Genomic DNA, 14407 nt, shown 5'->3' with positions numbered 1-14407 from the left:
GCAGGTATTTGCATATACAGTAGACGACAAAATGTCACGGCCGGCCGCGGCGCCGACCTGCGTGGCTAAACAAACTGATGAGGGTAATTTATCATGCGGCGTGCGCCCACCATTGTTAGCGTCGCCAATCACCTGTCACGCCAGGGCGGCCGCAAGGAGAGCGGCCACGACAGGAGGCGGCGAGAGGGCGAGTGATGCGGCATCTGATCTATACCGTACGCTAAAGCAAACGCCGTGGATCCGAGCTAAAAATCGGAAAAATGTTAGCGACCACGAGAGCTAAATGCAGCTAACAGGCTAATGAGTGAAAACACCACTGAAATAAATGGAAAACTGCATCACTTAAGGTCGTTTCACTCCACTCCATCGTCACTAATCGTTAAAATGTGCAGCAGAAGCCTGTTTTTAAAGGAAAATATGATCGACCTTTCTCGACCTTGGAGAGTTTCACAAATTTATTCTGTGTTTTCTGGCAACAGAACTCTCAAACTAGCCCCAAACAGGAAGGAAACATTTTGGAGTGAGGGATTCTAGATCTGCCGTAGATTCTGTAATTCCTGTTCAAAACAACACAGAACGGGTGGAAGCAGGAAACCCCGGAACATCCCGGAACATCCCGGATCGGCGCGTATATCTCGGCGCCATTCGACGTGGGGTCGATGAAAGGATGGCAGCGGCGGCGGCGGCATCGTTACTCTTGCTGTTATTCGGGCTGCAGAAATCCTCCAGTGTGCTCAGAAGGTAAACGTTTGGTCATCATCGACGTAATTATACCCGAGTCCGACTCCCCGCGCGTAGCCGGAGCGGCCGTTACGGGGGGGTAAAGCGAGCCGGCGCAGCTCATTAACAGCGCGCCAGACTCGCCGTGGTAACACAGGTTGTGATTCCCGGGAGAGGTTTTATTTTTTTGACCAATTAGTTGCCCGAAGCGACCCATTGGCCGCGCAGTGGTCTCTGCAGGGGCTCTATCGGACCGCGCGCTATTAAACCGGCTCGGCTGAGCGGCGACGGGCCATCGCGGCGCTCAAAATGGCCGCCGCTGATCGATGCCGCTGAGTCATAACGGCCGTTATTGTACATCTCAATGCCGCTGTTAGCTTACAGACACGTCCGGGTGCTCCGGGACGCACACCTACGGCGGAGATGATCCTGCTCCGGGGGGCCTGTTTGGAATGTGAAACGCAGCATTAGAGAATTCTCAGTGTGTCGGGGGGGGTGGGGGGGGGGGTCAGAAGTCCCGAATAAAAGTAACGAATAAAAGAGGGCGGCTTCGTATTTTGGCAAATCCAAGACTTGGAGTGAGTTAACAGGAAGAAGACAAGTGGCCATTTTACCGTGATGTTTTCCATAAATTGTGTCATTTTTGCAGCTTGTCGCGTTGCAGCGTCTCCTGCAGTAGCACCTTAACCCCTGAGGGGGCAGTGTTGAGTCGAGTTACAGCAGAACTGCAGCCAGATTGAGGAGGACGACGTCAGTAATAACCTACATCAGCTCCTGAAATCGCTGCGTCATCACCTCCGCGACCTTGATGCTCGAGGTGACCGGCAGCACAGAGGTCAGACGGTGGACACAGAGGTCAGACGGTGGACACAGAGGTCAGACGGTGGACACAGAGGTCAGACGGTGGACACAGGTCAGATGGCAGCACAGAGGTCAGACAGTGGACACTGTCCCCCAGTGGTGTCTTCACCCCCCCTCCCTGGTGTGGTGCCACGTCCTTGGTCGGTGGGCCGATCCCTCCCCACAGTTCGTGCTGAGTTCAGGCGGAGGAGGAATTATTCCGTTAAAAGAACCTCCCGGCGTCGAACGGCCACGTTAGCCTGGTTTTAAAAGCCCCGTTTTTTTGGGGGGGTATGGAGATTCCGTACGTTTCATTTCAGAAAAACACGCCGCTCTCCAGCCAACGCGGCGCCCAGATGGAATCACGGAGCCGATAACCATCGGAGCAGAAAGCAATCAGACGTGGAGGAGATTGGAAAGGACACTTCGGAGGAGCGGGAGGTGTTTCAGGCGCCGGCCTGAGCGAGACGCCGCGACGTTGCTAATGATACTGATATTCCATCTCTGGTATCTCCTCAAATGGACACGTTAAACCCTCTCGATGTGCACGCCCGACGTGCACGTTAGCGCCGAGGCCGCCATAGCCCAGCCAATTAAAACGCGTGGCGACACGGGAAAGAGGAACGCACGTGGGAATGAGAGGGCGGCGGGGGCGTTAATGTCTGCTTCCAGCGTCCCATCACGGCGGACGTCATCAGAGGTGATCGCGACGTTCCGACAGGATGGGAATGCTCACGCCTTCCTCCCATTTTCACTTCCATGTTTGCGGAGGACAGCAGGTTATAGACGCGTTCCGGGGTCGGCCTCCAGCCTCCGGAGCGCTCCGTCATGAACCATCGGATCTGCTCCTCACTTCATGGTTACGTTCACGAAGGTCCAGAACTCCGGGCGGAAAACAGGAAATCCGTCTGTTTCCTGTTGACCGCTGCGTGTTTCCATTCTGGGAATGTTGATCAGGCAGGTGGAGAAGGTGCAAGTCGGGGTTCGGGAATTCCGGGTGATTTTCACCAGCCGCCAGATTTCCAGCGTCATATCCGATTTTACAGACGTCTAGCATGTCGGAATCATGTAGCTTGTGGGCAGGTTAGCATAAAAAGGGAGCATTTTGAGGCGTCACGACTGCGATTAACATCCAGACGTTATGACCTCTGACCTTTAGGAGGTCTTAAAACCTCATAAAAAAGAAGAAGAATCCCATCTGTCTTTATTTTTTCCTTCATTTCCATTGTAAAGGTTGAATTGTCAACATTCCTTTTTTCCCTTTAGTGAATATCGGATTTCTGTCTCTCCCGCTGCCGCTGATATTGATGAAGTCCAAAGATGTAATGAGGGAGTTTGACGTCTTTTAGCCGCTGCATTAAAGACGGCGTCAATAGTGGCGATAAATCGTGTTGGTGCTCCAGAGACGACCTGGAGACGGCCTCCGACGCTGTTGCCGGGACGTCCCCTTACACCCTAGATAGTGCACTAACTAGGGAGTGTGTTGAGGGAGCATCGCTGTCTGTATGTCAACGTATCCCATGATGCCTTGTAAAAAGTAGTGGACAAGCAAACGCTAGTCGTAGCGCTAATCATTATTAAAGAGGTCAACGACCATTATTGATCAGCAGAAACGTGACTTCGCTTGTTGTGTTTGTTGTGCGACGCGCAAATGTTGCGTTGCACAAACGGGCTCAGCGCCGCCACCACCAGGTCACGTGATCAGGTCCCGCCGCTGCTTCCACTCTGAAGCCTTTTAAATAGTCCGAGGGGAGGGAGCGTAACATCCCGAACAACAACACTAGAACCCGACGCCGTGCGCGGGCCCGTTGAAGGCTGGTGCACGTGCACCCGCCCTGTCGCACCCTGAGCACTAAATCCTGGGCCGCGACCCATGACCCGCTGTTGCTGTTGGGTCTGAGGACGCCATGAAAGCCTCAGCCAAAGCTGTGAAGCATCATCTTCGTCTTCATCCCCCGATCGATGCTGCGACAGGTCGGAATAAGACCATAACGGAGATTTAGTGCCCAGCCGGAGCGGGACGGGGCGGGACGGGACGGGAACCCCCCCCATAAACAGAAACAGAAAAAGATGCGATGCATCAGGAAAGCGTCGCGCCTCGGCGGGGCCGACGTGTTTTTAATTATGACCTCGTGTCTCCGGCACAGTGGGCTGTAATTGGATTAGCTAAAAAGTGCTCCCAGCAGGGTGCCTTAACGTTACAGTTGTTTCTGGAGGGGTGCGTGTGTGTGTGTGGGTGTGTGTGTGTGTGTGTGTGGGGGTGTGTGTGGGGTTGTCATGGAGACGTCGTTATGAAAAAGTCTGGACAGAATTCCCATCGTTTATAACGGCGTGCTTTAGATGATTAATGGAGGGACGTTTTCATTGGTGTTTGGAGTCGGCCTGTAAAGAGAGAAATTCCCCCGTCCTCTATCACCCCCCCCCCCCCCGCCCCCCCCCCCCCCCTCGCGGCGCCGCTCACATGACAGAAGGCGCCATACGATCTCCAGCGGTCGCAGATGATTGGCGCTATTAAAGGGCCTAACTGGTGTGACGTTCAGGAACGCCGCTTGCTTCCACACGCACGCGGCGTCCGTTTCCGAGGCCTCGCCGACGCCCGACTTATCGTTCGCAATCACGGCCGGCGGCTGATCATCAAGATGCTAATGCTAATATGCTGCGCTCGAGTTAGCCGAGCAGCACAGAGTTTCCCTGTTCTGTTAAATTCCCCGACCCTGAAAAAGGCTTGATTTATTATTGTGATTTAATTAATATTAAATGTAATTTAGCATCAAATCACTGTGTTTGGGTGAATAATGTACAGCCGTGAATTATGTTGTGGCTACAGATCACACTTAAACACACACGAATACTTTATTAAAGTCATTAAACCTGCAATTATCTTGAAAAAAGCGTGGAAAAAGGAATTTAAACAAAAGCAAAAGTTCTCGGAGGAGATGACACACACACACACACACGCACGCACACACACACACACACCACACACACACACACCACACACGCACACACACACACAAATAACAGTCAACACTGCAGTTGGATGTGCACGTGTGCTAAACTAAAACGTGTCCAAATAAATGAGCTAGCGATAGCATTAAGCGCCCCCTAGTGGCTGGCTGCAGCTGTAGTTATCAAAGTGGGCGGGGCCCAATGTTGGTCTCATGAAGAGGCAGGATTGGATTCAAACATTTCAAACATCATTTGGCCCCCAAGGCCCCCCCGGTGAGCACACTTAACACCCGATGATCGGAGGCGCTCAAAGGTGAGCCCACACATCACTGTAATGTGTTCGGGGGGGCTCTTCTCTTTGTTCCTCATTAACGTTCATTAGGCGCTGTTTGTATCGCCTCCAGGAGTCGCCCTTAAAGCCCCCCCCCCCCGTGTAGGAAAGGTGGCGAGGAGCCCCCAGTGTCGCGAGGAGCCTGTGATGACTTTGATGGAAGCATCACAGACGTGTCGGAGTCATGTGACGTATCGCACCTACAGGAAGGGATCGGCCGCGTTAGCGTGTTTATTTACGCAGCCAGGAAGTGACATCAGGAGCCAGGGATGCGGCTCCTGAATGGAGCTAACAAATGCTAATAAAGCCCTAATGTGCTTTGATCTTTGAACCCAGATCGGTCAGTTGGACGAGGCCCAGCTCCCCACTTTGGTGATGTTAGCGAATATTTGCCCTCGTGAATCGTTCCGGGCTGGAGGGATGAAAGCGGGAACGGTGAATGTTGAGGAACGTGGTGATGAGGGACGCGTTCATTCAGGCTTGTCTGAATCGGTCGCCATTAAAACCCAACATCAAAGCCCCTCTGTGTGTTCAAGTGTCTCCAGGCTGACAGTCGCACCTGAACTGACTCACGGACACAAACAGCCTCGTCACCTTCTTCCTGTCGCTTTAAACTCCTGTCGTTGCTTTGATCACAGCTTGAGCTGTCAGGAACGTCCCTTTGATGTGGCTAACCCAACCCGTCCCTCTTCTGATGTTCTAGTTTAGGGCAGGGGTCACCGACCTTGTTAAAACCATGAGCTACGCCATGGGTACCGAGCCGTGTGAAGGTGTGTGTGTGTGTGTGTGTGTGTGTCTGTGTGTGTGTGTGTGTGTGTGTGTGTTATTATGAATCTCAGCAATTGTTCACCAGACCCTTTCAACCATAAGAAACTAAACCATTTTAACCATTCATAAACTATGTTGAACCATGTTTTAAAAAGTTCTGCAACATTTTAAAAAAAAACAACTTTCATATTGAACAAATCTGCAATTCTGCTCCAAATCTGTTCCATTTTTAACTCACTTTTTAGCTCATGAGCGTTCTCTGATGGTGGGTCGTTAGCATTGTAGCATTAGCATAGTAGCTTTCATGACGCGCAGTGAAGCGTCGCCCCACAGATGCAACACACACACACACACACACCGTCCTTTCACAGTGGTAAAAAATGACTCTTCTAAATTTACTGTCCTCTCTTTGCCGTGTTTTTGGGGTAGAAAATTGCCCCCCGCTCACCATCTTCACCGCCCGCTAGTTTATTCTCCACAAGCGCAAAGGTTCTGACCTTTGAACTGGGTCAGAGTTCACCTTCACTTCAGTTAGATTTTTAAGACATTGTCATTTTAAAATCTATGTAAATGCAGGTGTGATTTAAAAAAAATAGCGGGGCTTTTAGGGGCTTCTAAAGTTTAAAGGGGGCAGGAATCAACTTGCTTTCTGCCCCCTCAGCAGGGTCATTTATTGAGTTTATTGCCCCTATCCGCCCCGTCCAGGTGCACATGGGGACCCTAATTGTATAAAAGTGTAAAATTGAGCTTTCAGGCACTTTGATAATCACCTGCTCTGCCAAACGGCGAGGAGCCAGGACAGGCCCGACACCAGAGAATCAGCCGTCCACTGGACCGGTGAGCCGGGTCGGGGCGAGAGGAGCCCGGCCAGCGAACGGGCCGGGCCCTGTCCCGCCGCTCCGGTGCAGGTCCGCGGGCCTAATGGAAGCTGACAGGATGTAAATGAGCTTTTAAAAGAGCTGCTGAAAGCTGCTCATTTTTCTCATTTAGTGGTCCAGTGTGTTGGCCCGGTCCAGTGTGTTGGCCCGGTCCAGTGTGTTGGCCCGGTCCCCAGCTGTCACCGCGCATCCCTGCATGTCAGAGCCGCTCCCATGCTAACGCGCTAACTTAGCACTCCTCCTGTCTTTGACCGGTAACCAGGGAACCAGCTGCTTTTTTCTTTACGTCCCCGACTCAAACTGGTTAATGGTTCTGACCCATTTAGTCAATAAAATCAGTGTCTGACTGGTGGTGGGACAAAAGTTTGAACCTTAATAGCACCTTTCATGTATCGTGACGCTAACTTTCCCTGGCTTCATGTGTTGAGCCGCACCGTCGGGTCCAAACACCTCTGGGTGACTGACGTCGAGGTTCTGTTGAGGTTCTGTTGAGGGTTCTGTTGAGGGTTCTGTTCAGATGATTACAGGAATCCTCGTTATAACCAGCTTCATGTTTGCAAACAGCCCCCATCCCACACGCAAGCAATTAGCATTAGATTTATTCCGCTAATTGCGTAACAGTAAAAGTGTCAGGAGCGGGCAGAGCTCCGGCATCGTCCTGTCGGTTCTCCCCGACGCCGCCGCCGCGCCCAGGCGGCGCCGGGAGCGTCGTTATGGCTGCTCGTTAAAGCAGCCATAACGACTGGAGGCACTTCGTTAGAGTTAAATGGAGCTTGAACGCCTCGCGAACAACGAAGCGTCTCCCACACTGAGGTGGATCCGAGTCAGAACCAGAGGCCGACCGGTGCCTGTCGGACACGCCGGGAATGATCCAGTGTTCCGTGTGTCATGTCTGAAGCTCTCCTTTGATTTGCACGGTTGTCGTCATGGCGATTGATATAGAAGCGCAGCGCAGCGTTAGCTATGCTAACCCCTCCGTTTATAGCCGTGTCCAGTTCGCCACTGAGCAGCTTCCTGTCTTCCAGGAAGTGCCAGCGACCCCTTTGACCCCGTTCCCGTCGACAGGTCCGCTCTAATTAGCATTTTCACTCAAATCTAGAAGGAGAGGCACAAATCGCCGCTGTTTAGAGGCAACGCGGGGCAGCTAATCCCATCCGAAGCCCCCACTCGCCCGCTGAGGTAATGTTTTGCCCCGCGTTGCCCTAACCTTGACAGATTATTGGCGGCGCCGCGGTGGCGGGGGCCATTTTCCAGGCTGAGAGCATTGGCAGGGGAAGGCGTCCGTGTGTGGCGAGCAGCTGTGGCGGCCATATTGCGTATCGATCCGCCCTCGCTCCGCCGGGGCTGCTCCTCATTACAGTTATATCGTAAACAAAGAGCCGCGGTACGAAATCTGAATTAGCCGCTAAATGTTATCCATCAAAGCGGATCATAATAGTTGGTGCAGCGATGCGGTATTGGGATTTATCCGGGCGGGAAAGCGGCGGGAGCGTCGTTGCTGAGGCTTTACTGCAGCGTTCCCTTAAAGACGGGAACGTGCCGGAAAACCCACCTCTGTCCGCCTCCTCGCTCTCCCTCCCCACAGCCGTCGCCCCGGGATACGCAGCAGATGATTGGACCTCCACCCCGTCCCCTCCGGCGTGGAGTCAAGGGGCTGCTGCCGGATTTCCTGCGTCCGTATAAATCCCGAATAACGGGGGGAAAAAATGGAGGCGAGGTTAAGATGTTTGTGTCTGTGTTTATTATATCAAAGGACTGGTTCCCCGTCAGGATCGGATGGATTCCTGCTCCTTGTTTGACGAGTTTCATAAATATTCCCTCTGGAATGTTGGAGGATCCTGTAGCTCACACCCGCATCCACCCGCGGGCGCCTCGGGACCTCCTCTCCTGGTCGGATAATATTGGATCCTGATTTTCCACGTGTGTGAAAGCGCAGAGAGGAATATTTGACGGGAGCGTCAACGGAATCTTCTGGTGCATTTCAACGTTTGGGCCCGATCGTGAAGCGGGAATCACCCCACTCCCGTGTTTGATCCCACATTAAGAGGGAATATTTGAAATCACATTGAGTAAAAAGAACCCTGGTTTTGTGCGGCGCTGCTAACGAGCTAATCACCTGGAGAGCCGCCACGCTGTTGCTAGCGTCGGCTCAACAGCCCTTGAAAACTCTATTGGAAAAGCTCACGACCGCGTTGGTTCTCAAGCGTCTTATGGGCCATTTTATGGCGCCGCGGAGCCGCACTCAGCTCCCGCCGCTCCCGCTAGGAGCCCTCTTCACGCCCAAATCACTTTATCAAGCGGAATAACCTCCTTTTGTTATTATTACCGGGGGCTGTGTTGGTTTGCGGTGCGGAGCGCCGCCGGGAACGCTGCACCAGTCGTACATCCTCACTCACCTTTGTGACGAAATGTCCCCGAAATACAGCCGTGGGAGCGTCTTCCCACCGACTCCAAGACGGATCGGATCAAGAGTGACCATTTCTGAGGAAGTGAAGAAAGGAAAGGATGGAAAACACCATCCACGTCTATAAGTTCTGTCTCCGTGCTGCTGGTAGCAGGGCTATGCTAATTAATAGCGAACACGCTAGCATTGGTGAGATGGAAAGGAAGGAAAAACATGCATTTCCTGGTCAATTTGACCCCCCCGACCTTGAAGACCGAGGCTTTCTAAACGTGTAGAAGATTTGCTTCTGTGATGTATTGATTTTATTCTTAAAATATCTCATGATTTTAAAAAAAAGAAAGAAAAAAACCTCTCTGTAAGTGACTTCCTCTCTCTTCCCCGGGTTCTTCCCGACCGGAGGCAGGGAGAGAGACCGGATTTGAGCAAACAAACACAAGCACCCCCCCCAAAAACAAAAACCAAATAAATTAAGAGATCAAAAAGCCATAGAGAGGAAATGAGTCAGTATTCCACACCGTGTACAATACAATATCAGAGCAAATTAGCAGATTTCAGCGGCGTCCACTGACTAGCATGGATTTACAATGTTCAGCTGGCGGCAGCTCAGTCCTCCGCTAATCCCGACGGCGTTTTTTTCTCTCGTTGATGGTTCTGGTGACCTGCGGATGGCGATGGAAAGAAAGCGGCTACTGAGGTGTGAACAGAAAACCCGGGACTACAAGCCAGCGGTGATGCTAACGGCGGCGTCGGCTCACATCCTACGAAAAACTGCCATTTAAGTCCGATAAGCGTCTCTACAAAGGTACAACATATAAAACTGTTAAATATAGAATTTTTTCGGGCCTTTCAAAATACATTTAATGACGTTTCTTGGCTCCTTCTTTACAGACATCATGACCACTTCACCCCTCTGGATATATTCTCTGTCCCGACCGAAGCTACTGAAAAATGCAAATCGGAATTTTTCTCTTTAGATTTTTCTTCCTGTTTTTTTTTTTTTTGTTGTTTTTTTTTTCCCAGTATACACAGTTATACGTATGTGGTACCTATATCTGCACTTCCAAAATACAGTGGCGGGCTGAGGCTGAGAGGAAAGGAAAAAAAAAAAACAAAAAAAAACCGTCTCTGGAAGTTTTAAAAGTACTCCTCGGATGGCGGACGCCACCGTGCACGCGGCTCAGTTCCCGTGGGTCCGCCGGGGCGCCGCGGCGAGTCGATAAAGTGGCGGCCTTTGGCAGGCGGGCCGCTCCGTGGTTCCGATCGGATTTGTTGCTTTGCTCTTTGGTCTATAAAAATATGGGAGGTGTTCTCCAGCAGAAGGCCTGTGCACGGCAGCGTGCACGCGCTCCGCTTCCTAATGGCCCGGCGGCGTGATCCAGAGCAACAGGATGGTCTTTTAATGATCCCGTCTTTTGCTCCGCTGCTCCTGGTTTAGAGGCTCAGATGCAACATGAAGAAGAAGAAAAAAAACACCCTCATCAGAAGCAGTTTGGCGTGGACGACCTCCGATTAGTCCCAAACCCGTCGGCGGGATTTATTCTTAAAGGCGTCTCATCCTCCGCGGGATGTTGGCTTTGACAGACAAAGCGGACGGGAGGCGGGACGGGACGACGGTTAGCGGGAGGAAGCGGTCACGGAGCCGGCGGAGGTCGCAGGAAATGGTGGTTTACAGCAGGTAGCGTGGCCGGCGTCCACGGGACGGGCGTCTCCGGCTCCTCCCACCTGTGGCTGCGTTACGACACCTGCGGACACAGCAACAAGAGACACGCCATGGTTAGCTTCAAAGCTAGCTCTGTTTCTTCTCTTTTAGCTCTGACCAGAGCCGAGCGGCGCCGTGGAGGCGCCGGGGGAGGGGCTGACTCCCCGTCACGGCAACCGCGCCGCCGGTCAGGTACCCGGGAGCGGATCAGCGGGCGCGGCCCGACATCAAAGCAGATCTCGCCGCGCGGAAACCCAGAAACAATGAATCCGCCGCAGACAGACAAATGTGGAAGCGCCGTCGCCATCTGGCCCCCGCTGCTCGCACAGCCAGCACGACGGCGGCGCCGGTTCCTCACAAGGCCGCCACCGAAGTTTCATTCATAATCACGAGCCCTCGGCGATGTGGGCGGGTGCAGAGGGCCGTGAAGGGGGCGCAGGTGTTGGTGCGGTCCTTGAAGGCATCACAGGTGACGGCGTTTGGTGGAGAGCTGGTCTGATGGGCGCCAAATGAGGCGGAGCCATGAGGGTTTAACGCCCGCTGAGCTCCCCCCCCCCCCCCCGCATGATCCCGAACACATCAGGGTGGATCCACCTACCGTGGAATATTTTTTAAAAAGCCTTTTCTCTTATTTCCACACACGCTTCCTGAAGGATCCTCATGAATCAGGTTTCTACTCCAGTTTTCCATTAGGAGGAACCAACAGTGGATGAATATGCGATGAATTTACCCCCGTGGGTTATTACCCCGGGCTTTACTGCGTCTGGGAACGGCCGTATTACTCTATTTTATATGGTACAACTGTGATAGGATGGGGTACGTTTGCGTGGGGGGGGCAGAGTGAAGGTGGCGCCTGTTCATGGGAGCCGACTATTCTGGCCTCGGGTTTGTGACCTTTGCGTGTTTGGCGACTAAAAGTACCTCGCGGCGGGGCTAGTTAGCTTCTTCCAGCTGGAAGCTGAAGAGCGGGGGGGTGGGGGGGGGGGGGGCGATACTTGGCACAGCTTGCTAGCTAAATAAAGCATTCCAACATGCTGGGGTGTGCAAAATGTCTGAGATTTAAACTACAACTATGATCAGAATTAGCTTACGTGCTAGCATGTAATGGAGCGAGCTAACGAACCGTTTGGGACGTGTCAGTATTTATCCAGCAGTATTCCATGAGGAACAATAGATTTTCAGGATGTTGCGGCTTTGATGTATTCGTACGATGAAACGTGCGACCTAGCATCGACGCGTACGCCCACCCGCTGCCGCCGAGCAAAATTAGGGATATTTCCACCGCTCGTAGCCAGCTGGGAGTCGGGAGCATTCAAAGAGGAAGTGCCTCGGATCGACCTTTCGCTGGGCGCTGATGAACTCTCACTGACTCCCTTCAAATGTCACGGCGAGGCGACGGGCACTCGGGGGGGGGGGGAGCAAATTGATCGCTGCTGCCACTTGGAATTCCTCATGGCGAGCGTGAAAGATTTGGATCGGGAGAACTCTCTGGCGTTCCCGGTTGATTCCCAACGCCCTCGTCTTAGCGGATGAGCGCTAACGTGGACTCGGTGGGAGCGACAGGTTGATCGGGGAACGGGGAAATTGCTCGTTACCTGCTGCGGAGTCGGATAGCGCCTGGAGCGGATGCCGAGATCAAAGCGCGTGAACACGTGTGCGCGGGCCTCCAGACGCTGGGCTCCGCTCCGCAGTCAGAGAGTTCAGAGCTGCCGGGGGTGTTGTGTCATCACCAGCCTTTCATGTTGTGTTTCTTCACAACCTCAAAGCAAACACAGTTTGGATTCAACATTCCAAAGTGGGATCTGAACCGGGAGGATCAGACTGGGAGAGACCTGCTCTGGTCACACACACCAGTGACAGTCACAGTCACACACCAGCGACAGTCACACACACCAGCACAGCGACAGTCACACACACCAGCGACAGTCACACACACCAGCGCAGCCACACACACACCAGCGACAGTCACACACACACCAGGGACAGTCACACACACACCAGCGACAGTCACACACACACCAGGACAGTCACACACACACCAGGGACAGTCACACACACACATCAGCGACAGTCACACACACACCAGTGACAGTCACACACACACCAGGACAGTCACACACATCAGCGACAGTCACACACACACCAGTGACAGTCACACACACACCAGTGACAGTCACACACACCAGTGACAGTCACACACACACCAGTGACAGTCACACACACACAGTGACAGTCACACACATCAGCGACAGTCACACACACACCAGTGACAGTCACACACACACCAGGGACAGTCACACACATCAGCGACAGTCACACACACACCAGTGACAGTCACACACATCAGTGACAGTCACACACACACCAGCGACAGTCACACACACACCAGCGACAGTCACACACACACCAGTGACAGTCACACACACCAGTGACAGTCACACACACACCAGTGACAGTCACACACACACCAGTGACAGTCACACACACACCAGTGACAGTCACACACATCAGCGACAGTCACACACACACCAGTGACAGTCACACACACACCAGGGACAGTCACACACATCAGCGACAGTCACACACACACCAGTGACAGTCACACACATCAGCGACAGTCACACACACACCAGCGACAGTCACACACACACCAGCGACAGTCACACACACACCAGCGACAGTCACACACACCAGCACAGTCACACACACACCAGCCACAGTCACACACACCAGCCACACTCACACACACACCAGCCACAGTCACACACACACCAGCCACAGTCACACACACCAGCCACACTCACACACACACCAGCCACAGTCACACACACACCAGCCACAGTCACACACACACCAGCCACAGTCATGACAACTCTTCTCCCTGTTCAGAACTCTTCCTTCTGGCTCATCAGAGGAAACTGACGCCCCCGGGGTCGTGACCTCCACCTCAGCCTTTGTCTCCAGAGCCGAGGAGCTTCTAGGTGGACCCCACGTCTGCATAGTTCTGCCCTGATGATGATTGACCAGACCTGCCCCAGCCTCTGGTGGGACTCAGAACATGTTTGGTTCAATAATAGATAGAAAATGGACAAAACTTGATTGTTTCCATAGTTCCAGTCGTGGGGCAACAGAACCACGTCTGTCTGGCTGCTATTTTTAGTGCGTTCCTCAACACAAGAAGAGTCCAGCTGCACACCAACGAGGTGATTAGCACGTCTGACCGCTACTACGCCTTTGTTGTGACCTGGAGGATGGAGGACCTGGAGGACCTGGAGGATGGAGGACCTGGAGGACCTGGAGGATCTGGAGGATGGAGGACCTGGAGGACCTGGAGGATGGAGGACCTGGAGGACCTGGAGGATGGAGGACCTGGAGGAGGGAGGACCTGGAGGATGGAGGACCTGGAGGACCTGGAGGATGGAGGACCTGGAGGACCTGGAGGATGGAGGACCTGGAGGACCTGAGGATGGAGGACCTGGAGGAGGGAGGACCTGGAGGATGGAGGACCTGGAGGAGGGAGGACCTGGAGGACCTGGAGGATGGAGGACCTGGAGGACCTGGAGGATGGAGGACCTGGAGGACCTGGAGGATGGAGGACCTGGAGGAGGGAGGACCTGGAGGATGGAGGACCTGGAGGAGGGAGGACCTGAAGGACCTGGAGGATGGAGGACCTGGAGGAGGGAGGACCTGGAGGAGGGAGGACCTGGAGGAGGGAGGACCTGGAGGAGGGAGGACCTGGAGTGCGTGCAGCAGCAGCAGCAGGGGCTCTCTGTGGTCCCGTCAGAGCAGAACGCCACCCCTCATCAGGACCTCGGACC

General features: G+C 53.4%; 1 protein-coding gene and 1 long non-coding RNA gene across 4 annotated transcripts in view; one reads left to right on the top strand and one right to left on the bottom strand.

Annotated features, from left to right (window-relative positions):
- Positions 1-13873, top strand: part of LOC130519053 (uncharacterized) — a 63025-nt gene extending 49152 nt beyond the window's left edge. Inside the window, exons 1-3 of one of the 2 annotated variants that reach the window (XR_008948209.1) lie at positions 11592-12448; positions 13323-13633; positions 13707-13873. This is a non-coding gene — a long non-coding RNA (uncharacterized LOC130519053). Of the gene's footprint in view, positions 1-11591; positions 12449-13322; positions 13634-13706 lie in introns of those variants that run through there. The other variant, XR_008948210.1, reaches the window with a different exon arrangement.
- LOC130519052 (chemokine-like protein TAFA-5) overlaps positions 9377-14407 on the bottom strand; it is a 74944-nt gene continuing 69913 nt past the window's right edge. For both annotated transcript variants that reach the window (XM_057022118.1, XM_057022119.1), the window contains exon 4: positions 9377-10632. In XM_057022118.1, coding sequence (XP_056878098.1) covers positions 10624-10632 — 9 coding nt within the window. In that variant the 3' untranslated portion in view covers positions 9377-10623. The remainder of the gene's footprint in view (positions 10633-14407) is intronic.

The sequence above is a fragment of the Takifugu flavidus genome, chromosome 22 (genome assembly GCF_003711565.1).
Source record: "Takifugu flavidus isolate HTHZ2018 chromosome 22, ASM371156v2, whole genome shotgun sequence".
NCBI classification, from domain to species: Eukaryota; Metazoa; Chordata; class Actinopteri; order Tetraodontiformes; family Tetraodontidae; genus Takifugu; species Takifugu flavidus.
The sequence above is the reverse complement of the archived record's forward strand: the minus strand, read 5'-3'. Positions and strand labels throughout refer to the sequence as shown.